Raw genomic sequence first — 27,914 nt, forward strand, 5'->3', positions numbered from 1 at the left:
CGCAAAGCCAGTAATTATTTTTGGGAAAAGGCTCTCGTGCTCATTCTGGTTCTGACCCTGCGCTATATGTTGCACAATCGTTTTAAGATCGCAAAATGATTTTCGTTTATCGTGCTATGTCAGCAAACTAAGAAAATGTGACAGAATACAATTTACTATAATTCACAGAGAGAACTTAATCGAATAAAAAGAAATCATCGATAAAACTTATAACTATATAAGCGGTGTAACAAAGCATTGCTACTAGGCATAATGTTAGGCTAATCAATATATGATCATCAGGTAATTGCATTTGTTCTCATCTCGTAATTGAATTTTGTTTAGGCGACCTATACAAGTCGCATTCTTCAGGTAAATCACACCAAATGGTTGTAGATACAGATAGGCTGGCGAGATAGGTTGGCGAGATAGGCTGGCGAGATAGGCTGGCGAGATAGGTTGGCGAGATAGGTTGGCGAGAGCTTACAGAACATCTATGAGGCATATTTTCTTAATAATTAAACAGTAGATTCGAGGCAAACTTAAATTTATCTGTTGTCATCTTAGGCTGGAAAGTATGGCATTCGTAACGAAGCCATTGTTACAGCAAAAGACTGGTGGTTATACATTCTCGTTGCTTATAGAAAGGGGATATATTTTTGAGTGTGTTATTTTGCCTAAAAGTTTATAGTAAATATTTTATGAGGTGTTTTTTTGGGGAAAATATTTACAAACATATAATTATATTGTTTTAGATTTATGTGTTTGAACAAATTTAGTAAAATTTGCAAAAAATTATAATAAACAAAGAGTACGCGCAAGATGTTAAAGTTTTCTATTTAAAGACAACTTCACGTTCATACAAACCATGCACATGAAACACTCGTATCTCGCCATGTAAAACCGGTAAATCTATAAATACAGACATCGATGAACATAACCTAATATATTCTAAAAAAGTAACTTAGGGAAATCGCTGACTAATACGTCTATCTATAGCTACAATCGATAAAAAATACGAATCATTTTTTCAGATATATAGTTTAATAGTGCTATCAGTCGCGAACCTTCAAATCAACTCACGTGTTTTTTAAATAGTATAAAATAGACTAATTCTGTTAAAAAACATTGTTTGCGAATTTTAATATTGTTAAATAACTAATTTATGCGTGTTCTGTTATTCGAGGCCCAAGTTAAAGTTTTGTTCGTTGAAACCAATTTTATTTTACAAGACTGAAAATTAGCTGAAGAGTGTTGATAATATACTTGGTTTGAGTAAAACGAATATGTACAAATTGGTTTGTATAGAACACCAGTCCCATTAAGCCAAACACAACATATACAAAAGAATACATTTATCATCAGATGGCGTCTTGGATCACATATTCGTTAAAGGTAGTTCTTGCATTTTAGACACCTAAAAGAAGAACGAAACGTTACACTTTTTTATGCCAGGGCTTCCTAAACAGAGGGTTCACTAATTTCATCGAAAAAGGTTAAACTTGTCTCCCTTCCTTAGTCGCGGCTTGTCCTAACAAGTATTTAAACAAGTCATAATGAACGGACTACAAGTCTTTAAAAAAACGAAGCAAGTCAAAAAAAAGTCTTACTCAAGTATTTAGCAAAACCTAACAAGTCAAGTTCAAGTCATCAGTTTCCCAAGTGAAATTGACCAATTTTAATAATTTAACGTTTTATTTTTATGCTAATTAGGCTACTCGTTCTTTGACACAATAACTAGGCTTGCCATACGTCTCGGTTTAGCCGGGACAGTCCCCGGTTTTATGGCCTTGTCCCGGTGTCCCGCCCGGTTAATCAATTTGTCCCGGATTTTTCAATTTGAGATTTACAAAAAATTAAAAAATGTAAAACCGCAATTCTTTCTCAAAACTAAGTAATATTTTTTACTTTTTATTTTTGGTTGGTAAGCCTGTCAAGCAAATATTTTAACATAAATTTATTGTTTTCCAGCGGGTGATAAGAAATATTTTTCTGGGGGTGAGGTTGTTCGGGATAGTTCCTTTTTTGTGTGTGGTGAGTAAAAAAATAAATGGATATTATCCGGCCGGTGCTGGGAGATATCTTTTTGAGGAAGGCAAGCGAGGGCCGTCGCAAACCGGTCACCGTTACGCAATTTTTATTTTCAAGGATTTTTCACGTATGACGCAGTTTTAATGTTTCCAACTTAAGACTTAGGCCAATATGTTTAAAATCTTCTTGATGTCTGTTACCGCGCAAAATTTAGGTAGAGCTCGAAAAATTTCGCATTTAATGCGACGGTTTTAGTAGTAACCGATTTTCAGTTTTAAACGAGATTTTACTTACGTTGAACGCAATATGGTACAGGGATTACGCATCTGCCTAAAGGTTTTACGTTTGTGAGTGGTTCCAACATTGCTTTTTGGTTACATACTTTGTTGCATTGTATAAAAAAAAAAAACTGTGTAAAGATAGTAATTTCATCTTACAATTCAAGACGAAGAATTAAATTTGCTTCTTTAAAAATTACGTTTTGGTTATGTACTTTGTTGCATTGCATAAAAAGCTTTAATAGCAATTACCCACGCGTAGAAATATAAATCAAATTAGGTATATTGCCTTAATTAAAATTAATTACTTTTAGGTTTAAGAACTTCTTGAAGTATGTTACCGCGCAAAATTTAGGTATTATAGAGTCCGCAAAACATCGCATTTAATGCGGCGGTTTTAATAGTAACCAATTATTAGTTTCAAACGAGATTTTACTTACGTTGGACGCAGTATATTACCAGGATTACGTATTTTCTTAAATATCACGCAATGCGAACAATGGCTGCTTCAACTTAAGGTTTTACGTTTGTGAGTGGTTCTCTATCAATATATGTCACTGGTTTTCATTAAGTAAAATATGTTTGACGTGCTTAGCCGTTGGGTATTTATTCGTTTCATTTCAAATAAGCACACATTATTTGCAATTTTTACACGACACTAGATCGATGCAAATGTTCTTGGCGATCCTTGATTGCAAAGGATTTCGTCATCTTGGTTCTATCATGAATTAACCGAAACCCAAGTTTGCCACCTGCTGTAGCTCTATGATACAACCAAGATGACGAAATCATTTGCAATATTTTGTTTCAACAAAATGTAAACTTTTAGTTTGTGAAGACGAACAATGAGATGTTTCGCAGTCACGCAGATGAATACGATAATTTATAACACGCCATCCGATTAAATGCTGCTTCCACACAGGCTGAAGAATGTGACTCCATTTGTGGGGAATCATTTATAGTTAACCCATTTTAGGCACAAAAGCAAAAAAATAGTCAAGGGACGACCAACATGTATGCTGTACAACAGGCATGTCCAACATTTTATTATAGTGAGCCGCATTGACACTTGAAATAATTTAATGGGCCGCAGAACCTATTAAGTTTGAAGATTAAGTATTGGCCTTTAGAGTTATAACGGGCCTTTAGAATTATATATATATATTTACCCATATTATTCTATTAGTGCGCCCCTAAAAGCTGACTGGTACATTTTAATTAGGCTAATATTGAACGTTTAAAATACTAGGCCTACTTGGGAGTGAAAATGACTAGCGGACCGCACAAAAATTTCAGGGGGGCCGCAATGTGGCCCGCGGGCCGCAGGTTGGACATCCCTGCTCTACAACAATTACCGATTAGAGAAATTAAAATGTTTTATTTAGAAAAATTAAAATGTTTTATTTAGAAAAATTAAAATGTTTTATTTAGAAAAAATTAAAATATTTACGACTTTACACACTATTTAGCACACAAGAAGGATATTACGCTATCAACGCTATTTAGTAACATGGTAAATTTTACCTTTTTAAATCATCGGCAATAACACACGGCTCAAGCAAATGACGCAGAGTACAACATAATATGTAATAGTTTTAAAAGGCCAGCTTGATGAAATCTTACATTTTGTTTAACTTATGCTTGAGAATGATTTGGTCCGGGGAATACGAATTCGTTATGGACACAGCGCTTTTGCCAATATGCACGGCCTAATATTGTTGCTGCTTTCACAAGGGCCGCATCCTACTTTAACTGTGAGAAAGTATTTACTCTACCCGTTATACACACAATACGGAACATTACTTTCGGTTACAATTTAAATTACTTAGACAAACTACCTTTACCCAATAATCTGTTTGATCCCCGTTTGAGGTAGACTAAATAACTAATTTTGCAAAGTGATCTGTTGGATACAGAGTGCCTCTTGTGGTACATTTAAAATTGCCTAAAATCAACCGGTACACCAAGAAAAATTTTATTTAAAGTACTGGGATATTGTGCAAATTGTTATGAAGTCAGTCATAGTTGCCGCCGTGAGAAGGACCCAAATTCGACTACGCCAATGCTAGCAACACAGCCTAATTTAATAAAAACACGTTTCGTGGCTAAGCTTTAATTAGATAAAATCATGTTTTTTCTTACAAAAAGGCGTAGGCTATCGGTATACTGATCTAAACGTTTACCTGCTTTCTCCAACAAAAGATTAGGTGCTGGTACAAAGTTTGCACGATTTTTGACACTTGCCGCTCATCCAATTCTTATATCGTTGACGCGTGCACATCCCAGCTTTGACATAGTTTGAACAGCTGTAAATTTTAAACTTTATTAAAGTGCACCTTTCTTAAAGTCAAAGGGGGGTCTGGGGGAGGGTATAGAAATTAAGTTTCTTAAAAATATACAAAAAATACCAAGTATAGGACAACCCTTGTCTTGAATATCTTACTTTTTTATTGCATCGCGACACAAGGATTGTTTTGTAATCGCGGGTGCAGATGTTGTGGTTGTTAATACGTCACCAGTAGTTGTGGACGTGTGTTTAGTCGAAGAGTTTGTGTCAGTTGCTTTTCGACCAGTTTTAAAGTTGGTTGTAGAGATGTCCGTGGTTACAGCTCTACTCAAGGTAGCTTTACTTGTAGCGGCTTCAGGGGTAGCAGCTTTGCTTATGTCATTTTTAGTTGTAGCAGGTTTTGTTGGGGCAGGATTTGTGGTAAAGTCTTTAGTGATGTCAGCTTTACGAGTTGTAGCCATGACAGTTTTCCACACAATGGTAGTTCGGATGGATTTGGTTGAATTTTGAGATGTTAGAGTTGTTTCGGGTCTGTTGAACGGTTGAACTGTTGTGCTTGTTACTTCTGCTGAGAAAAAGATGAAATATTACTTTGTTACGAAAGTGGCTAAGAAATACTTTCCTGGCCTTTTCTATCAAAGGAGAAAAACAATTCGTTGTAATACGAATACTTAACGTAAGCATATAGTCAAACCCTGATTAAAAGCACCCAAATAAATGTTTTCATTGATTCTACTGTCTTTAAAGGCAGGTATCACAACTTTGTTGTCCCATGAGCCATTTGTTTTTTAGAAAGCTTTTCTATTTTGCCTAAAAAAAACAATAGCACTTGAATTTTTAATTGCCAAACGGACAGCGAACTTTGTTCAAAACTCAATCAGATAAATTCTTCGGAACACTGACAATTAGCCAGATTCGGCGCGCCGGGTTATTTAGTTCGGCTGGCGGCGTACTTCAGTTATAAAGTTATAGTGCAAATGAAATGTTGTCGGGTGCAATTAAAAACTTAATTTTGTTGAATTTCAACTGTACGACAACTTATTTAAGCATTACACGTTTTATAGGCTATAGTTATGTCCTTGATTTAACGATAATCAAGTTAATAAAGTTGGATAAAAAATATATAGGGCCGTTTGCGATGTTAAATCCGAATTGTTATCCTGTCCGCGATGTTCAGACCCCTAAAGTTATCCAGCCCTTTATTAAAAAAGTTGGTTGGCACTGCTCTATATCTTTATTGATAATTTCAAAACATGAAACTCACTTGATATGATTGTTGTAGGTTTTGGAGCAGGGGTGGTAGTTTGCACTCTTGTTGTTGTTCTTTCAGGGTTTTCTGCATGACAATATTGCTGTTAACACAACAATCCAGAATAGTTTGTCTGACATAATACAAAAATAGACAAACCAACATAACCTACTTTTGTTTAAACACATATTCACCTGATTTGCGACAAAATCCACAAGTCGAACCACAATGGTTTCTCATGTACGATTTTGAAATGACGCAGAAATTTCGTTTCTTCAACGTGGTGCATGTACTAAAATAAATGAACATGAAATCAGACGAAAATAGATTTAAACTTTGTAAACCTTCAGAGAGAAACGCTTACTATGTTAAGTAAAACAAACGAAAGCATGCATCTTAAAAATGAAGAATTAAATTTATTATGCTATAGCAGTGATCGGCAAACTTATTTCGTCGCGGCTCAATGTTCTCTTTTCAGAGCTATTGAAGGCCTATTACATAAAACCACTACAACACAGAGGCGGATCCCAGATATTTGATTTGAGTTGAAGGCATTCTATTGGCGTAACAAAGTTACGTCATAAAACAATTGTTCTTAGAAAGAACTGTTTTTTTTTGAACAACCTCGTTCGCAAATTTGAAGCTAAAATCCAGTTTATTGAAAGTACTGCTTTATTGTCTTGGCGTCGTTAACCATACGTTTTAGATATTTTACTGACTACCGGTCGAACACAAATCAGTAATTTTTCGGGTTTGTGCAAAACTGATGAAAATGCTTAGTTGATAATTTTGTCATTTAAAAAAAACAAACAACTATAAAAATTCCAAAAAAAACAAGATGCTGCTGACCAGTTATTTTACAAAAAAAGTTGTGTAAACAGAATACAAATAATTGCAGAAAATGAACAAAGGCCTAGAATACTATCGAAATAGGAAATGGGATACATGCAAATCACAAGCGAAAAAATACAGCAAATACTGTTCAGTCCAAATCAGAGATACTAATCACAACTATATAAAGCAAAAAAAAAAAAAAGTTAGAGCTGAACCTAATGCGATAAACTAGTCAGGTGGTTAATTCTGCCGCCTCACGTATACCGTTTATTGCTCTTAAAAAGATATATATTACTGATTTTAACACTAATATATAAAATGTCATTGAATGTAATTCAAACCTAAATTTTTTTTAAATTCATCAAAACAAACAAAATTAAAAAGCTGACAATAGTTTTTTTTAAAATTTTTTAAACAATTTACGTGCACTTTTAATGGATTTTCACTCGAAATAATTTTGACCTAAAGTGTAAATTTGGATTTTTTTTTGAGAAGTCAAAATATAATCGCCCTACTTATACTTATGAGTCACACGACGCACGAAGCCATAGAATATCGTCTTTGGACTGAATAGATTTCTGTAAACCTGATAACAGAACACAATTTCTTACATTTGACACCACAAGCAACGTTTAACAGATAGTTCAAGTAGTTTAAGAAACGTTTGTTCTCAAACAAACCGTTGTGGTATCATGCAAATAAACCAAGTTTATCGCGCGAAACGCAAACAAATTGCGTCTATTTGGTTTCCGTTGGCGAAACGTTTATCTCAGTCTTCTTTGACGTATACTCAATGCATAAAAGATTAACACTATATCATCTCCGCAGCTGAATGGCGGCACCGGTGATCACGCAAAAAGTTTGCCCGAAACGCAACATTACATTAATCTTGTTTTAAATTTGGATAAATGTTAAACACGATACAATAATCGTATTACAATGTTCAATAGAAAATTACACTAACTATACAGATATATTTTGGTTAAACTTTCATTTTGTAGGGAGTCTCAAGTCCACACAGCGTTAGGACTTGGACACCAAGAAATTGTGAAATATTACACAGCGCCTCAAACCCGAAAACTAAGGCAAGCCAAATTTTGCTTTTAAATAGTTAAAGTTGGCAATAATATGCTTTGACAGGCACTCCCAGGGCTACATTTGGCACGCGGGCCTGAACCACACTGGGACAATACAATTCTTAACCACACCAACTGTTCAAATGCAGTGCGATGCATGTACGGCAGTGGTCGGCAAACTATTTTTGTCGCAGCCCATTAGAGGCCCACTAGAAGCCAGTGTCATAATATTTGTTTGTTTGAGGCATTCGAATGACGCCACAAAGTCAGAAACACTTGTTTTTCTCAAACGATTTCGTGCGCAAATATTTCTCAAACGATTTCGTGCGCAAATATTTCTCAAACGATTTCGTGCGCAAATATGTTTAAAAGTACATAAAAATCCTCACATTCGACGTCGCAACTAACGCCGTAGTTCAAGTAAATTAGGAATCGTGTTGTTCTCCAGTGGTGTAGCCATCAGCCGAAATTTTTTGGGGGTTTCGGGCGCAAAGAGTTTGAACTTTTTGTTTAGCCTTTGCCATTGTATGAACTGCCGTAAACACAAATAACCATGCTAGCAAACCGTATCGATCAGACTGGATTTAACGCAATACTCAAAAAACATTCTAAGAGAAAAAACTGACTAAAAGTAGTAAAACTACCATAAAGTAGAGCAAACGGGATATTAACTACATAGTTTGTGACGTAACGGTGCATGACAATTGAAGGTGTGGCATGCATGTGATCGACTGTTGTAGTACTGCTCATAAATGCTAAAAAACAAATTATTAGGAGTAAAATAAATGCTGCAACACAAATTATTAAGAGTAAAATAAATGCTGCAAAACAAATTATTAAGAGTAAACACCCCTGTGGCTACACGTATGTTGTTCTCGAACCGACCGGTGTGGTATTATGCAACTAAAGCAAGTTTATCGCACAAAATGCAAAAAATTGCGTCCATTTAGTTGGCGAATCGCTTACCTTGGATGTGCACTTAATGCCAAATAGGTTAACACTATATCATCTCTACAGCTGAATGGCTGCACCCACATTAACGTAAAACGGTCGCACGAAACACATAAAAGGAATCCATAATTAGGCTATATTTAATTCGATATATTTTGGTAGAATTGCAATTTGCAGGAAGACAAACTTCACACAGCGTTGGGCAGGTGAAATATAACTCGCGGCCCACTAAAAATCGCTCTGCGGCCTCCATTTAGGCCGCGGCCAACAGTTTGCCGACTACTGATGTACGGCTTTCACACGGCCCACAACTTCACTATAATACTATTAAAACAATATAGCTCGCGGCCAAAATAAAAATATCTCTGAGGCCCACATTTGGGCGCGGCCCAAAGTTTGCCGATCACTATGCAACTTAAATAGATAACTCTATTTTTACGTATGCTTATCAATGCCAAATAGAAAGTCATGCATTGTACTCACGATAATTTGTCTTCGCACGATTTTTCTAAAATTAATAGTTGGATCATTTTAACTTTAGAAAAAAATTAAAAAAAAATCGTGGTTATTTTTTGCCCTTAAAAATGGTGAGTTCATAGAATTTAAACTGAATAAAAGCGTTTATTGAGATTATAACGGTATTGGATAAGCATCGATGTAGCCTAGCTTGTTTTAACTGTAGAAAGAAACGTGGCACATAACAACCAATGAAGTACCTATGTTTAATTCTTTTAAATATTTATACTGAAGAAAAAACATTACCAAGTCAAATCTAACAGATTTAGCTGGTCACGATTCCATTAGGGTTACAATTTGACGTATCGTTTGCGCATACAATACAAACACATTTGTAATTTTTTATACAATGAACCTTGTGGTCGTGTCGTTGGTTTCGGTCTTGCTGTAATACGAGGTCTTTTTGTTGGAGGAGCTTTGGTTACGGGGCCTAAAATTGCAGTTTAAACCGAAATTCAATAAGAAATATCAACAATTTGATAACAAATATCAACTTTGCTGCAGTTTTACTAAGGAATGACATAACATAAAATATTATTACCGAATATTTTAAATCTTGGTTTCGTTACTGTAATAGCTTTTAAGGTCTTAAATTATGTTGCCACCCTTGTGTGCGCGTCATAGGTTAACGAAACAAAGCTAATATTTATCTACCTTAGTCCTTCATTGTTGTATCTAAAAATCGATTTTGTCGGTCCAATTATACCTGATTTTCGACAAAATCCACATATTTTGGGGCAGTTCTTTCTCATGTATGTTTTTGAAATTGTACAGTAGTTTCTTTTCTTTAATGTAGAACATGAGCTGTAAATCATTTAACAAATTAGGTATACTTCTCTTTTAACTTTAATCTTTCAGATTTGTTGCCATAACAGGCTGTTATAGTTATAGTAAAGCGGTTGATGCTTTATTGCGTAGCTGCTACATGATAAAGCCAAGGGGTAACGCCACACAAACGCGCGTTTATAAAATACACATACGAAATAGGAAAAAGGGCGATCTGAAAGCTTCAATACATTTGGATTCATATCAGTATTGGTTGCCATAATCGTAAAAATATAAACACGAAGATTAATAAAAAGTCCATAATGTATTTTAATTTCCGTGTTGCTGCTAATACTTCATAAACAAAACAAATGCATTAAAAAAATGCAATACTCACGATAATTTGTTGACGCAGGCTTTTCCTGAAACAATATATATATAATTTGTCCTCGCATGATCTTCCTAACATTAGTACTTGGATCATTTGATATTTAGAAAAAGGTAAAAAACTGTCATGGTTATATTTTGCCCTTAAAAATGTGAGTTCATAGTAGTTAAACTGAATAAAATAATTTATTGAGGTTATAACTTTATTGGATTTTTATATATGAAGCTTGTTTTAACTGTAAAAAAGTGAAACATAACAACCAATGAAGTACATAATATTTAGTTCTATAAATAAGATATATCCACTGAAGAAACATCAGCAAGTAAATTCTAACAGATTCAGTTATAGTCTCAATTTTATTAGGGGTATAACTTTTACATATTTTCGCATACAATACAAATACATTTGCAACTAAGTATTTTTAATACAATGAACCTTGTGGTCGTGTCGTTGGTTTCGGTCTTGCTGTAATACGAGGTCTTTTTGGTGGAGGAGCTTTGGTTACGGGACCTAAAATTGCAGTTTAAACGAAACATTTAATAAAAAAAAACTTTGTCACAGTTTTACTAAGGAATGTGTTATAACATAAAAAATTGCTACATAATATCTTAAATGCTGTTTTCTAGATCAGGGGTCGGCAACCTTTTTGGCACTGCGGACCGGTTTGAAACTAAAATTTTGTCGCGGACCGGCCTTAAAAAACAACAAATGTTCAGGAAAGGAAATTTATTACAACTTTCGATGCGAACTTTATGCTTGTTTTGCCGCAAAGAGATGCTCCCACCTAAGAATTAATAAACTAACGGAAACTCGCGGGCGGCATCCGGCCCGCCAAGCAATTTAATTTTAATAAGATTTTTAGGCCTTACCAGCTTGTCAAACTAAGGATATTTAACGCATTCTTTGAAAAGAAGTCACACTTTTGTATAACATATAATAATGTATGATTCCATTTCCAGGCCCTACACGACACTTTTAATAGTTAGCCTACGTAATATAAACACGAAAAAATGGCACTATGAAAAAGTACGAACCACAGACCGACACCTGAAAAGTATAGGATAGACATACGTACATGGCTTGCCAGAATGGCTTTTTTGACAACAAAAATCAATTTTTATAGTGGTTGATGTCAGACAAATCGTTAGGCTTTTTGGCTTTTTTGTCATTTTTATAAAGTCTAAAACTAATTAATATGCATACGTTTTTTCGAAACCTTTCCTGCCTAAATATCAAAATAATAAATTATTTCATTATGGGACATAGTTTATCAATATTGTTTGCATGAAATTCTATTGCACTTTAAGGTGAGCACGCTTAAAATTAAAACACGTGATATTTTAGCCCATTTTTCGATATATTGTAAGTACTAGAATTTATATTTTGTAATAAAAATATGCAATATGGATGTTGTGAACGTGCTATGTAACTCATATGGCCACAGCACACTAGTTGGTTTAAACCTCACGAGAGATTAATACTATAATTGGGATTTTTTATCATACCAATCAACCATGGAGTAGTTATTGAAACGAAGGTAAATGTGTTTTAAATATAAAAATACATTTAATTATTTTTGACTTTTTATCAGGTTTTTACGTACAGTTCGTGTTTAAACAAAATTTTAATCTGACAACACTGCTACGGACCGGTAACCAACTCCTCGCGGACCGGTACCGGTCCGCGGACCGGCGTTTGCCGACCACTGTTCTAGATAATAATGTCCGAAAAAGTAAATAATTCGTTCGATAAATGTGGTGCCAACGATTACAAATAAAGCATATACGGTACCATGTCAGTTGAAAAATTACAAATTTTACCGTAAATTTTTATTCACTAAACAAATAGTTCTTAAGGTCTTCAGAAATTTAAAATTGCCACCCTTGTATGCGCGTCATGCTTTAGTGCAGGGGTCGGCAACCTACGGCCCGCGAGCCGGATCCGGCCCGCCGATGTAATTCATCCGGCCCGCCGCCTCTTTGACAAATTAGACGCGGCCCACAGAGACCTTTTTAGTTTGGTTTTGGCTCACGACTAGAAAAAATTTGCCGACCCCTGCTTTAGTGAAACAAAGTTATTATTTATATGCCTTTGCGCTTCATGTTACATCTAAATATCGAAATTGTTGGTCCTCTTATACCTGTTTTACGACAAAATCCACATATTTTGGGGCAGTTCGTTCTCATATATGTTCTTGAAATTGTACAGTAGTTTCTTTTCTTCAATGTAGAACAAGAACTGTATATCATTTAACATATTAAGTATACTTCTCTTTCTAACGTTAAACTTTAGGTTTGGGACTTGTTGTCATTATAGGCTATTATAGTTATAATAAAAATATAAAAGTGGAGATTTAAACAAAATACATAATGTAATTTTAATTTGATTGTTGCTACTAATAATTCATGAAAATCCAAATGCATTAAAAATGCAATACTCACGATAATTTGTTAATGCAGGCTTTTCCTGAAACAAAATATATTTAATTTGTCTTTACACGATTTTCCTAAAATTAGTATTTGGATCATTTTGATTTTAGAAAAATGTAAAAAAATATCATGGCCATTGATTGACCGTAAACAACATCGAGTTTATATAGTATTTAAACTGAATAAGAGCGTTTATTGAGGTAATAGCTTTATTGGATTTGTATATACATCTATAGCTTGTTTTAGGCCTAACTGTAGGAATGTGGCACATAACTATCACGAAGTACATAAGTTTAATTCTTTTAAATATTTGCAATGAAGAAAAAACATCACCGAGTCAAATCGAACAGATTTACCTGTTCACGATTCTATTAGGTTACAACTTTCACTTATCATTTGCGAATACAATACAAATACATTTGCAACTAAGTATTTTCAATACAATGAACCTTGTGGTCGTGTCGTTGGTTTCGGTCTTGCTGTAATATGAGGTCTTTTTGGTGGAGGAGCTTTGTTTACGGGACCTAAAATTGCAGTTTAAACGAAACATTTAATAAAAAAAACTTTGTCACAGTTTTACTAAGGAATGTGTTATAACATAAAAAATTGCTACCTAACATCTTAAATGCTGTTTTCTAGATTATAATGTCCGAAAAAGTAAATTTGTTCGATAAATGTGGTGCCAACGATTACAAATAAAGCATATGCGGTACCATGTCAGTTGAAAAGTTACAAATTTTACCGTAAAAAACAATTTATTCATTAAACAAATAGTTTTTAAGATCTTCAGGAAATTTAAAATTGCCACCCTTGTATGCGCGTCATGCTTTAGTGCAGGGGTCGGCAACCTACGGCCCGCGGGCCGGATCCGGCCCGCCGATGTAATTCATCCGGCCCGCGGCCTCTTTGGCAAGTTAGACACGAGTCTGTTTCACATACTTTTTGACTATTTTAACTACGTAAATTCAAAAAATTTTCGCGCTTTGCGCGAATGATTGATTCGTCTGTTTTTTACGTTTTGATGCTGCGTTTTCAAGTAGATCAGCGATTCTTTACCGTTGCGCCGTGGAAGGCTGCTAAAAAACGCTGCTTTTACCGTTCCGCCGTAGAAGGCGTGCGTCGCGCAAAAACGGAAAACGTAATTAAAATATTGGACATTTATTTTTTAACATTTTTTTTTATTTTCGGCAATATAATAAAAACTTGCAAAAAATTTAATAGAAATACCGGTATACCCGAAAAAAACAAAACACTGAACTAGATTAACTTTAAATGTTATCGCGTTCCCTCAAAGTAGTTTTATTGCATTTTTCATAAGAAGTATGGATGACGACGTGTGAACTCGAATTTTAAACCAAACTAACTTTTTTTTCGCGTTTTACGTCAACACTTTACTGCCTCTGTAAATGTTATTGAACACGTTTTTGAATTCAAATAATAACCGAGGCCCGCCTGATTCACAGTTGTTCTATCATTTTGATAACACAATTCTTAGTTATCATTTTGTGCGGCCCGCAGAGACCTTTCTAACTTGATTTTGGCCCGCGACTAGAAAAAGGTTGCCGACCCCTGCTTTAGTGAAACAAAGTTATTATTTATATGCCTTTGCGCTTCATTGCTACATCTAAACATCGAAATTGTCGGTCAAGTTATACCTGTTTTGCGACAAAATCCACATATTTTGGGACAGTTCTTTCTCATATATGTTCTTGAAATTGTACAGTAGTTTCTTTTCTTCAATGTAGAACAAGAACTGTACATCATTTAACATATTACTTCTGTTTCTAACGTTAATCTTCAGGTTTGGGACTTGTTGTCATTATAGGCTATTATAGTTATAATAAAAATATAAAAGTGGAGATTTAAACAAAATACATAATGTAATTTTAATTTGATTGTTGCTACTAATAATTCATAAAACTCCAAATGCATTAAAAATGCAATACTCACGATAATTTGTCAACGCAGGCTTTTCCTGAAACAAAATATATTTAATTTGTCTTCACACGATTTTCCAAAAATTAGTACTTGGATCATTTTGATTTTAGAAAAATGTAAAAAAATACCATGGCCATTTATTGCTCGTAAACAACAGTGAGTTTATATAGTATTTAAACTGAATAAGAGCGTTTATTGAGGTTATAACTTTATGGGATTTGTATATAGCTTAAAGGAATGTGGCACATAACTATAAAGAAGTGCATATGTTTAATTCTTTTAAATATTTGCAATGAAGAAAAAACATCACCGAGTCAAATCGAACAGATTTACCTGTTCACGATTCTATTAGGTTACAACTTTCACGTATCATTTGCGAATACAATACAAATACATTTGCAACTAAGTATTTTTAATACAATGAACCTTGTGGTCGTGTCGTTGGTTTCGGTCTTGCTGTTATACGAGGTCTTTTTGTTGGAGGAACTTTGGTTATGGGACCTAAAATTGCAGTTTGAAACAAAACATTTAATTAAAAAAAACTTTGTCACAGTTTTACTAAGGAATGTGTTATAACATAAAAAATTGTTACTTAATATTTTAAATGTTGTTTTCTATATTATTATAATGTCCAGAAAAAAGTATTTCTTTGTCGATAAATGTGGTGTGAACGATTACAAATAAAGCACAGCACCATATCTGTTAAAAAAATACAAATTTCACTGTCAAGAACAATTTGTTCACTAAACAACTAGTTTTAGAGTCTTCAGGAAATTTAAAATTGCCACCCTTGTATGGGCGTCATTCTTTACTGAAACAAAGCTTCTATTTAAATACCTTTGTGCTTAATTGTTGTATCTAAATATCGACTTTGTCGGTCCAATTATACCTGGTTTGCGACAAAATCCACATACATCAGGGCAGTACTTTCTCATGTATGGTTTTGAAGTTCTACAGTAGTTTCTGTTCTTCAATGTAGCACATGTGCTGTAAATCATTTAACGTATAAGGTATAGTCCTCTTTTTAACTTTTAACCCTTTAAATTTGGGACTTGTTGCCATAATATGTTATTATATTTATAGTAAAAATAAGTGGAGATTGTTAAAAAATCCATAATGTTATTTAAATTTCCGTGTTGCTACTAATAATTCATAAAAATACAAATACATTAATGAAAATTTAAATACTTACGATATTTTGTTAATGCAGGCTTTTCCTGAAACAAAATTGTTTGTTTTTAATTTTTGACTTTTAGGTCTTTGAAAACATACAGAACCCCCAAATTGTATGTATTACATGTAAACCAGGAGCAATTAGAATCATATTCAAATTGGCAACAGGTGTATATTTCTTAGCGGATTGTTTTGAATTTAGGACAAATGTCCGAGAAAAGTATTCATTACTAACTGATCAACTTTTTAACCGCTTTTTTTGTGTCATGACTTTATTTTGATCGAAATGTAGTAAAATGTGGTAAAGGTAATTTTTGTTACAGAGTGTTTTCGAGGTTCACAAAACGTATCTTTGGGGTCAATAAATGGCCACCGTTCATCAGACAAGACTATAGAATGGATTTAAGCTTCGGTCATTCATGAAATTATGAAAGGGAACTTTAGTTTGTTATGTTTGTTGTTTTATTAAGCCAATAATACACGGGGACCCCTAGACAATTCCTTGTGAGACCCCAGGTTGAGAACCACTCATCTATACGGAAACAAGTAAAACTCATAGTTAAAAACATGAGTAAAAACAGGATCAGACGTTTTGTTTAAAAGGAAAATATATTTCGCCAAGTGGCATCATCAGTTCATTATTCAAATAGAAGGAACTGATGATGCCACTTGGCGAAATATATTTTCTATTTAAACAAAACGTCTGATCCTGTTTTTACTCATGTTTTTAACTATGAGTTTTACTTGTTAATATACGTGTCAGCGGAGCAGTGATGGACTGGATAAAACTGGCCGCCGATGGTTTTAGCTTCTATAAAGATACGGTACACCCTTGTTCATCTATAAAAATATCTTGCAAATCACTTTACGTTTTGTAGTTACCTCGTGGCCTGGCAGTTGTTCTAGGTTTACTTCGTGGCTTGGCGGTTGTTCTTGGTTTACTTCGTGGCCTGGCAGTTGTTCTCGGTTTGAATATGATGTCTTCATCTAAAAAAAACGACATTTGTTTCAACTATATTAAACGATTTTCGTCTTTGCTATTTATCAAGTCTTACTGTGTTTGGTAATAATAGTTGTAAATATGTTCCTGGAATGCTAATTTAAACGAATAACGATTTTAGTTGCAAAATACCTCATCGTATTTCCTAAGAGTTATTGTAAGTCTCATTAGACGGCACCGTGCGCAGCATTGCTGTTTCTAAAATAAAAGTTTAGAAAACTTTTACATAACCGTTTTTTAACGTCATGCAAATGCATTCCGCTTTCCAATGAACAAAACATTTAAAAGTATAACGGCCCCAGTATATTATAACGTAATCATTAAAAAAAGTTTAGACCGATTTTAGTTGAAGCAACTTAACGCGTTTTTTGTAACATCACAGTCGTATAGGTAGCACATTTTTAACAAAAAAGAGGCCACAGTTCTTCCTTGAATTGATGCCAGTTACTCAAAAACATAATATTTTGTCGATTTCAGACCCAAACGTAACATTTTGTCGCAAAGTCAAGGTGTTTTATGGATTATAAAAAGTGCGTCGGTTTTTTTGGCGATAGATTTAGCTTGCTTAGGCATTTTTGCATTACAGAATGTCAGTAGTTTATTCCTAAAATCCCAACTGTTGATTTTCGAAAAGACCGCGTTTATGAGGATAAAGTATTTTATAAGAATTATTTAAATACGTAACAATAAATAAAAAAAATGGCAATTTGCATAAAAGTTACTGCTGATCCAAGTGGGAATTGTGAAATTTTTCCTGCTTTTATGGCTTAATATGGTTTAGTTGTGTCGCAGTTCCTGATTTACAATGCTTCCACGACGATTTTTACAAAAATTACTCTCAAGAAACACAAAAACTTTGTCAAAAGCCATAATTTGACAAATTTTGACTTTATTAAAAAATTTTAACTTTATTGTAAATTTTAACTTTATTTTAACCTATAAACTTCTTAGAAACAGTCCCCTAGGTGCTAAATACAACTTTATTCTTTGATTCGTGGACATACGAGGTCCTTAAAAAATTTTAACTTTATTGACTTTTGCGGGCCCTAGTCATTACTAAACAACTCAAATTGCTAAAATGTAAACGTTGTTTCAGATAATTTGACCACACGAGGCTTTTTTTGTTGGAAAGAGCTATCGTTACGGGAAAATGTAGTTTAAAACCAAACCTTTAAATAAAATAAACTTTCCGGGAATTTTAATGAGGAATGTGTATCACATAGAAAATGTTTCCTATTCTTTTAAATGTGTTTTATATACTGTAATGTCCTGGAAAAAGAAAATTGTTGTCGATAAATGTGGGGTCAACGATTACGAATGAATCATAGCACAATATCAGTTAAAAAATTAACAAATCGTAGCGTAAAACAAACAATTCGTCTTCTAAACAAATATTTATAAAATCTTCAGGAAAACTTTAAGTTGCCACTGTTGTATGCTCGTCATAACGTACCGAAAACAGATAATATTTATGGATATACCTTTGTGGTTTGTCTTTGTATCTAAATATCGACTTTGTTAGTTCAATTGTATTTTCAATTACCTGGTCTGACACAATGTCCACACATTAGTAGGCAGATATTTCTCAAGATAAAGACTGGAATTCTACAGATAGGTCCTCCGTCCGGTTCATAACACATGCTGTAAATTATTTATCATGTTAGCTATACTTATTTTTATAACTTTAATCATTTATAATTTTAAGAGTTGGGAATTGTGCGAAAAAACTATAATCGGCTATTATAAGTTTAAGTAAAAATATAAAAATGGAAAATATAAAAAAAATGAAATTACAGTTAGGTTACAGTTTAAATTTTGGAATTTTAAAATAGGTATGCCGACCACACACTATAGTTACTAGACGACATATACAACGTTGCATAGGTTGAATGGATAGTGTCAATATAGTTTTAAAACTTTAAGGACTTTGTCCCTGAGATTTTAATATTATTTACAATTGCATTAAACCCCAATTACTGCTGAATTGGTTTTGTGTTGTTAACACAAATTGCAAGTAGCCATCTAGCGGTTGCCTTGAAATCAATATTTCATATTGTGCTGTAGCCTATCATCCGAGAAAGATTGCCTTTCGTAACTCAGAACTGATGTTATCCCTAGAATATTTCTATCACTTTAACATGTTATGTATATAGTGCAACATTATTGTACAAATTAATCCTAATATGTCAAAACCGATAATTATATGCTTCTTGGAATACCGAAAGCATTGTGTTTGCGTAAAAAATAGACAGAAGAAGAGAAAAACTTTTGCCAATATTTTACAATATTATTCGTCAAACTATTTTCAGTGTTGCTACCGGGTATAAAATGGTTCATTAATGAAAAATAATCTTACGAACACCACACAGTTCGATTATTATCTTGGAGGTTATTTTCTAAACAAAAGCCAAAAGCTACACTACAAAGATGCTATGAATTCTCGCAAATCGCCTCTACAGTCTATCGTTTAAGTTACCCCAACTTTCATTTTCGATGGTGTGATTGAGACACGACGCCTTTGGGTTAATACGATTTTATTGAAGTGAGCTAATTGCATTTACTGTGATTAAAACTCTAATCAAAATACAAATCAGTTTTTTTGTCAATTTAAAAATATTAAAACACTTTTTCTCAAATTGTTGGTGGTTGGAATAAAGCAAATATAACGGACAAAGAGATAAGTATTGCTGCGCAGTGTTTTAACGTTTCACAAAATAATTAGAGGAAAAGACAAAAAAATTGCAGGCTATATGCAATAGCGACATATTATTCAGTTAACTTGATCAAATATGCTCTCCAAAATAAATATAAATTTATTTTGTTTTGTCGAGTTGTATTGTTTAAATAAATTAAGGTAAATATGTAGGATACCAACATAGGTATTCAGTATACGTACGATGATTTGTCATTGCAGTCTTCCGCTGAAAAACAGAAATTCTTTCGTAAAAATATTATAAGGTGTACTTTGGTATATTATTTTTGGCTTTTATAAGCTGTTGTAAAGTAGCGTATACCGGCAAATTCATTTCACAGTTATTTTATCAACTATATACGGTTCCCAACCTATTTATACTCGCGATCGCGTTTAGGTTTTCGAAAACACAGGACCTAAAATTTTGGTGTATTACACATTGACTAGAGTCAATTAGAATCATATTTCAAATGACAAAAGGTCAATACTGGTTGGATTGTTTTAAAATTGGGAACCTCCAGGAAAAGTATGCACTACTAGCTGAACGGCTTATCTCTCTCTTGCATCACTACTAATTTTTAATCCGTAGAAAAATGTAGTGTGCAATCAAAGCGTAACAGTGGAAACTTAGATGCGCTATATTATAATATTATAATGCAATTTAACTAAACAATTAATTAATTTCATTATGGATCAGATTAAACTAAGATTTGCGGAACCTAGTTCGATCCTTTAAGTTGAAGGCACCTGATATACACCAAACTGCGATTCGCTGAGCCGCGTTTAATCCGATAAAAAGTGATTATGAAAACGACATTTTGGAGGTTTTCCTGTTTCATTTTTGTTTTTACATCTTGTCAAGTAAAAAAAGTTAAGGGAAATATGCATCGTTCAATCAATTTTACAGACTTTGAAAAGAATCTGCCGTTCAAACTAATAAAATTATAAAAATTATATAGAATAAAAAAAAAACAGACTGCGTAACCGCTGCTGCCAAAACAAGCTGGGAACCATTCATCTATACATAAAGTGTTGCATAAATCTAGCATCACACGAATATATCTTACAAATACAATTTTGGTTTTAACACAAATTACCTCCTGGCCTGGCAGTGGTTGTTCTCGTTTCGAATGTGGGGATAGGACCTGAAAACGAAATTTGTTTAACCACATTAAGATTAGGTTGGGTTTTCTCCTAAGACCAAGATATATTTGGTAATAAGGCTTGTATATTTTCCTGGAATGCTATTTTAAACTAATAATGATTTTTATTGGCAAAAGGCCTCATCGTATTTCCTAAGAGGTAAGGACGACAATGGCGCAGCATGGCTGTTTCTAAAATCAAAGTTGCGAAAACTTGATCTACATAATCGTTTTTCGTACTTCAAGCGAATGCATTCCGTTTTGCAATGAACAAAACGTTTGAAAGTATAACGGCCCCGAATAGACCATCGCCATTAATTAAAAAAACAAGTTTTGTTCGGTTTTATTTAAAACAATTAAGTATTTTTGAGTATACACACTGTCGTACGTATAGCACATTTTTTTAACAAAGAATGAAACAAAACGAACTTTATATTATTTTTACACTGTAAAAATATTGGGTACTTCATTCAGAAACTTTTGGGTAGGGCATGAGTTTACCCCGAAAAACGGCAAAATAATTTTGATTTTTTCTTGGGTAAAAAAACATGCTACCCAATTAATAAAAAATATATTTTTGGGTAGTGGGATTTGATACCCAAATTCAGAGCCGAGATTTGTACCCAAACTAAATGAATTAGGTATAGTCAACTTGTACCCTAAAAATATCTGTAGAATGTTGGGTAAGGAATGTTGACACAACTTGGGTTCGGGAATTCTTAGATTTAACCCAAGGCAGATTTGGGTCAAATCCGAAAAATAAAAATAAATATGTTTAGCACCGAAAAAAACAACAAATTAAAATTTATATGTTGCTACGACATTTTCGTCGTAATTTGAAAATCTCGGTTTATTTTTGCAAAATATATCAATTTAAATGTAATAGGGTAGTGCAGGGCTAAAGTTTCGCTCGAGCGTGATTTCTTGCAGTTATTTGCACCAATGAGCCCCACTACTTGTTGTCAAATTATGTTCATAATACAACTATTTAAAGAAATTTACGAAAAAAGATGAGCGTGCTTCGCTTAGCTTGACTTTACTATTTCTATTACAGCTGCTCCATTGAAACAGTTTCTATGTATACTGATACAAATCATGCATGTTAATTTCCAAATATTCCAGTGAAAGTACACTAAAAACGCAAAAGTCAATTCGTGTTTGAAAAATATCCTTATGTTAATTCACCGGGGTAAGCCACAGGATACATGTAGCCCGCTTAACCCTAAGACGTTGCACGCTAAACTTGTTACATCTTTACTTTATATACGCCAGTTAGGACAGCAGCAAATGTATTCTTGCAATGCGTTTGTTTTACTTTTGCCTTATAAAAAGTGATGAAACAGCAGATGTTTAGACATCTTGATATTCTTGGTATTCTTATTTACCCGTACGATGCAGGCCTATTATTTTTTCTGCGCCTCTGTTAGCAATATGACGTTAAAATATAAAATCCTGTTGCCCTATTATCTCGCAAAGGATTTTTTAGAAGACCATACGACGATATTGTGGCCTGAGAGATAAACGACAAATATACGATATGCTATTTTTTCGCGAATTGTTTTTCTTTTTTAGTGTATTTTTATGTTCAGGGCAATTTAATCAGCCCAAATGTAGGCTTACCATGCAAACTACCAGTGTCATTTTGGCGAAATATTTTTTTTTAATTTTTATAATCCGCTTACGGTACCATAAATCTAGCATACCTGGTTTGAAAGTTAAAACAAAATTTGTTCCTCAACGAATTCTTGGCTGAAAATCGCCATATAGTAAAAATTAACATTACTAAACACAAAAATCGTGATCTACTTTCAGTCATCACTAGTTTACTGGCAAAATTACCCTTTGTCAATACCCTTTGTCAAGTGCTAGTATCGATTCGATACAAAATTAGTATAGCAATTTCAGCTACGAAATGGGACCAAAAAAATATAAAAAATAGTAGGTTAACAAATTAGGTTAATCACCTTTCCACGCTGAAGCGAACATCATAATTACCTAAAAATATTACCTTTGAACTTTTTTAAATTTATTAATTTGCCTGTTTGGGTGTATTAATCGTATCATTTAATATCGGATAGGGTCGCAATAGTGGTAGGCCTATGATAGGCCATATCGGTTTTGGATTAAAATTGTAAGTATCGAGCACCCTTATGACGTCATTGAATTTTGTGTTAGAATGATGATATTTAAGATTATATACTTCTATGGCCTATCTACAAAACCGGTAAACCACTTTTTCAACGAAGGGGAGATTTTAGATCTGCATTTGTGCCGTTGATATAATGTTTAAAACTTTCCAACAATTTCATAATGCTGACTTCGTATCAACCAATAAAATATTAACTTTTTGTGAATATATTTTAACCAAAAATAATACTTGAGCTTTATGATGTCCGATACACACGTTTCAAATGATTTCATTGCGCTACTATGATCACGCAAAAAAGACTGAATGTTAACGTTTCAGGTTTTTCAGTTTAGTAAGCCAAAATTTGCCATAGCGTTAAGAAGTTTAGCTATACCTAGAGTGGTTAAACCACTATAGTTGTTTGGTAGTCATGACACTTCATTCGAACTCAACTAACAAGATCTACATTGGAATAACGTACAATGGAATTAACATGTCAAAATAGTACCCCATTATACCACCTTAGTAACAAAATCAACACTGAAATTCGTAACATGCAACACTGTCATAACTGAACTTTTAAGTAAGACAGTTAAGTGCAAAACACATTACGGTACCCTAATTACCGGCGCCGAACCATCTCATACTCCAAGAGGTTTAGATGCTATTTTAGATCTTACATCTAATAACGATGGGTTTCTTACTTATTTCGACGGATTTGGCCTTTATTTCGTCTTGGTTATTATATTTCGTCTTAAAATATGTCTATTGTGTATTGTTACTTTACTTGATATGGAGTGCTACTCTATTCTTATCTGGTCTCCCCAATTTAAGCACGTTGAACATCACGTGATGTACCTGAAAGCAGGGCACTGTACGGCAAGCGAATATTTGCTGTCAATAGTTGTAAAATTCCCAAAGAAACGCTCAAGTATACATAATATAGCGGAAACAAGCGTCTACTAATATGTCAATGAGGTTCGTATATACATAACACGATGTTAAACTGTCTTTAGAACAATACAGTGCTTCGGAGAAATGTTTTCTCGCATATTCAATTTAAGGACAAATACTCGAGAAGTAGCTATAGCCTTGGGGTAGCGTTATTCAATTTATCATTAATTAATGAAACCTGTATTTTTAAATTACATTAGGTTTGTTTACTGCTTCAATATGGACCCGCTCAAGTAAAAAAAAAAACCTTAATCTCAAGTTTCATGAATGACTTCATCGCTTTTTTTTAATAAATTTGCTCCAACTAAGATTTGTGTTACAAATACAAAAACTTTAATTTTAAATCAATTTAAGTATAAACATTTACAAATTTACTCACCAGGTGGCCACCCTTTGGCAGGAACTGAAATATAAGTACATTTTTTAGAGTAGGCTATAGTGTGTGTAATACACAAACATAAAAAAGTAAAATGTATTTTTTGTAGGTTGGCATCGTTTCTCTACATATAACATGTGGGCATTTAATATTAAAAATAAAACGGGAAACAGACAAAATCGCATGTTTTTATTTCCTAAATTAGCATGTTTTTATTTTCCTAAAATAAGTCTGTCTGGAGATTCAAGGATACATTATGAAGTGTGACATGTTTTTTGTCAAAAATCCGCCATTTAAAAAGAAAGCTTTTTACGTAAACTGTAATTTTATTTATATTTTCCGGCACACGTTAATGTTAATTTAAATCATAAAAATAATAAAAAGTAAATTTTCACTTTGACAATATTGTAGCAAAAAATGTTTAGTCTTTACTACATTTTCAGTTAATTTGTTCTTACCTTTACATCCATACTTTTTATTTATTTGAATCAAATCTTGGACAGAAAAGTTCTTCAGTTGTGTTCGTAATGCTTTTCCTTTCCTTGTGCCAATAAAATAATTATGATAATTATTACAACTTGTAATTTCTTAACTAAACAATTTGAAATCTAAAAAATATCTTTACACATTTCCAAAACATTAGTAAAATATTTTTGGGTATTTTATACTTACAAATCGGTAATAGTTGGTTTCCCATTTTTTGAGAATAAGTAGGAACCATAATGCATCACCGATCGATAATCATAGGGTGATCCAAACGAACTGGTTGTTTCTTTTCTAAATCCTTTTTTTTTTTCTGCATTACAAACGAAAAGGTAGATAATTTAACCGGTGTGATATAATTCCGAAACATATTTGACCGTTGACTGCTTGTACATTTTAAGTCCGTGAGACTAACTGAAATAGTTCGCCCTATAAGAGTGCAACAATCAGTGTTCCCTCTAAGAAAATTTTCTACTGCGCAAATATTTTAAGGGTAATCAGTTGGCAGGGGCCCGCGGCAGATCAACGTTTTTTTATGGAGGCGGGTGGTATGAGAACGTTTTTTTAGAAAGTTAGAGATGACATCACTAAGAGTGACGTCATGCAACAAATGTTCTCAACAAACTTGTATGCGCAACTGCAATCGGGTTTAAATACGTTAAAGGATATGGCAACAGCGGTCGCGCGAAAAAATATCAAATTATTAAATTGACAAAACGTCCAATTTAGCATTAGAACACGATCAAGAATCAAGAACTATTCGCTCGTTTGCATTTATCAAGGTGATTTTGTCAATTTTTGAGGGACTTTGACCCCACAGCTGTATCTGAACAGAAATCACGTAAATATTGCAGTTGTTTTAAATTATACATCCCAAAATGTATTTCGGTTTCATGATCCCAAATAATACCACTGCTGTGATAAAAATGGCCAATACAAAATGCTCAGGCTGTTGTGGCAAAAAAGTTAACTTTTTTTAGTTTTAATTTGAGAATGATGAAAGTGCGAAAAATGCTAATTTAACTACGCAATTTGTCTGGTGTTGCTGCGCAGTTGCGCACCTTATAGGGAACACTGGCAACAACTCATTGTTGTTATAAACACAATTCCTTCCTGCGATAACTCGTTTTATAGACCTAGAGTTTTCAATTATTCGCATTATATCCTTTTCATAAATTATTGTTTATGTCTTGTTTAGTGGCTAATGGTGCCTTGCAATTACATCCTCTTATTTTTGATGATATGCAATGCAATGTAGTAACTTTGTGGATTAGCGAATCAGCATTCACCTTGAATAATATTGTTCCAATGAATTTTGACATATTTATCCCTGTCGGAACGCGATTGTTCGTGGTGGAATCCGACAGCATGCATCAACTCATGGATCACGACTCCTTTACTTTCACAGTTGTATCCAATACGTACCTAATTAAAACGAAAACGTCGGACTGTATTAAAGAAGTTTCCACGGACCTATGGAAACGATAAGCATGTATATTTGATAGAGTGTATGTAAATAAAAAAACGTCACAGCTTTAAATAAAAGTTGTTTTTAATGGTAAACTTGTAGTAAAGGTCATGTTTGATTGACGTGGAATAAAATTTATGAAATTCAGACCGCGCACCGGTTGGGGTGTGATGTAATCCTGCATTCCAACGTAAGATTGGCAACCCCCTGATCCTCGGAACTCGATGTAATGATGCTCTTTGGTACGTGGAACGAAACGAATACAAGTCTTTTGCCAAAACTCCTCAATGCCGCGTAAAATTGCTCGTCGCTTCCATGCGGCTAATAAAGTAACAATCAATAAGCATTTTGATTTTATTGTCCACTTTTAACAATGCGACGACGATGCGTAATCGATACTATAGGTCTATTTGATTCTGCAATTCCAAAGTCAACAAGGTTTATCAATTATTTGTAACTAAGTTGGCTATTTACGGGCACTTACTGATGGATCTGCCTTGAAATGTGTATGGTATTGTGACAAAGTTGCCCTTTTTCGGCCACTGCTTGTAACCTTTTCTTTCGGCAGCTCTAGTTTGTCGAACCTTGGGTTGAAAACCATAAAGTGCAGCTGTTTCCTTATAATTAAATTCTAAAAAAAATTAATGGCTTTTAATTCTTGCACAAATTGAAAAAGGTTTTTTACATTTTTTTGTAGACAGCAAGAACAAAGTGTTTTGTAGACACCGAGAATAATAAATGTTTAATTTTTCACAATAATCTTTAAGTCAAATCATGATGCAACGAATGCCGGTAAGACACAAATTTAGCCTTGTAAACGGCAGCAGCTATTTTGCTTATCGTGCCAATTAAGTCTGCTGCGTGATGAAATAAAAAAGTTGACCTTCAACGAGCGAAAAATGTATTTTAGTATAAATCGCTAAACTGTTAATTAACAGGAACATAAATGAAAAACATTCAAATTATTGTAAATTGCTGTTAACACTTTCATATTTTGTTTTGTTGTAATGTCCCGCGTTTCCTTAGTTTGATGACATTTGGTTAACTAATAAAATGCGAACGATCACAAACAAAGCAGGTTGTAATTATATCCAATTAATTACCTGACCAGATAAAAACGTGCGTCTGTATAAATGAAATTTTGACATGGTCAAATATTGTTTAAATACAACCATACTTGATACAATGATATCGTTTTCCAAAATTCCACTTTCTGCACATCCTTTAAAGAGGCAATTGTCGAAGTCACTGTGGTTCCGCTTATCTTCCCTATGTATTCCATCTTGGCCTAAAAGCGTAAGCCATCAGCGGTAAGCAGGAGTTAATAAATATGTTTACAAGATGTTATATAGTGAATAGGGCATGGCAGCCTATACCCAACGGTAGTCAGTCACGATAACACTCATTTCAATTATCACACAACTTAACAAAATTACTTGAAAATGCATATCTTGTTTCAATCTTTAGGCCAAATTTTGCAAATATGGAATAAACTATTTTGTTTCGCATTGTTAGACATTGTTTCTTATCGTGTTTTTCTTACTGTTTTTACCAATTCGTGTTAATAGTCTTGTGCTGTACAAACCGCTGCCATGCGGCTAATTCGAATGTGTTTTCAGGATATTGTTTTAAACTTTGTATTTCTCAATAGTTTGAATTACTGTACCTAACATATAACGATTCTAGTTTGTTACAATTTCGTTTACCTGCAGCTGCAGCCACTACAAACAATAAAATTGCTATAATTGTTGTCATATTGGCTTCTGGGTATATCTCA

General features: G+C 33.6%; 1 protein-coding gene across 3 annotated transcripts; it reads right to left on the reverse strand.

Moving 5' to 3' along the window:
* Nucleotides 1-1,119: 1,119 nt before the first annotated feature.
* On the reverse strand, nt 1,120-27,914 carry LOC146164424 (uncharacterized). Of its 3 annotated transcripts, none has more exons than XM_083381665.1 (30): nt 27,844-27,914; nt 27,315-27,425; nt 26,622-26,768; nt 26,295-26,458; nt 25,959-26,094; nt 24,859-24,982; nt 24,645-24,727; nt 24,190-24,213; nt 20,684-20,731; nt 19,791-19,815; nt 18,438-18,535; nt 16,777-16,881; nt 15,914-15,938; nt 15,611-15,708; nt 15,148-15,222; nt 14,734-14,758; nt 14,439-14,536; nt 13,233-13,292; nt 12,796-12,820; nt 12,495-12,592; nt 10,790-10,864; nt 10,364-10,388; nt 9,908-10,005; nt 9,557-9,631; nt 9,169-9,193; nt 6,019-6,116; nt 5,840-5,911; nt 4,732-5,140; nt 4,472-4,594; nt 1,120-1,396 (listed from the first exon to the last, which is right to left on the reverse strand). In XM_083381665.1, exons 1-29 carry the CDS (start codon nt 27,890-27,892, stop codon nt 4,492-4,494), a joined length of 2,598 nt encoding a protein of 865 aa, XP_083237791.1. In that variant the 5' UTR covers nt 27,893-27,914; the 3' UTR covers nt 1,120-1,396; nt 4,472-4,491. The 3 variants fall into 3 exon arrangements, with proteins under 3 accessions (XP_083237791.1, XP_083237790.1, XP_083237792.1); XM_083381664.1 differs by having other exon boundaries at nt 4,732-5,143; XM_083381666.1 differs by lacking the exon at nt 13,233-13,292 and having other exon boundaries at nt 4,732-5,143.

This window comes from Ascidiella aspersa, chromosome 2 (assembly GCF_963924565.1).
Source record: "Ascidiella aspersa chromosome 2, kaAscAspe10.2, whole genome shotgun sequence".
NCBI lineage: Eukaryota > Metazoa > Chordata > Ascidiacea > Phlebobranchia > Ascidiidae > Ascidiella > Ascidiella aspersa.

Bases quoted from the DNA above. Each gene is read 5' to 3' on its own strand.
- LOC146164424 (XM_083381664.1), bottom strand. From the start codon at position 27,892: ATGACAACAATTATAGCAATTTTATTGTTTGTAGTGGCTGCAGCTGCA. The intron at 18,536-19,790 runs GTACGTATACTG...AATAATTTACAG, and splicing joins GACTGCAATGACAAATCATC to CATGTGTTATGAACCGGACG. The intron at 4,595-4,731 runs GTAAGATATTCA...TAAAATTTACAG, and splicing joins TGTCGCGATGCAATAAAAAA to CTGTTCAAACTATGTCAAAG.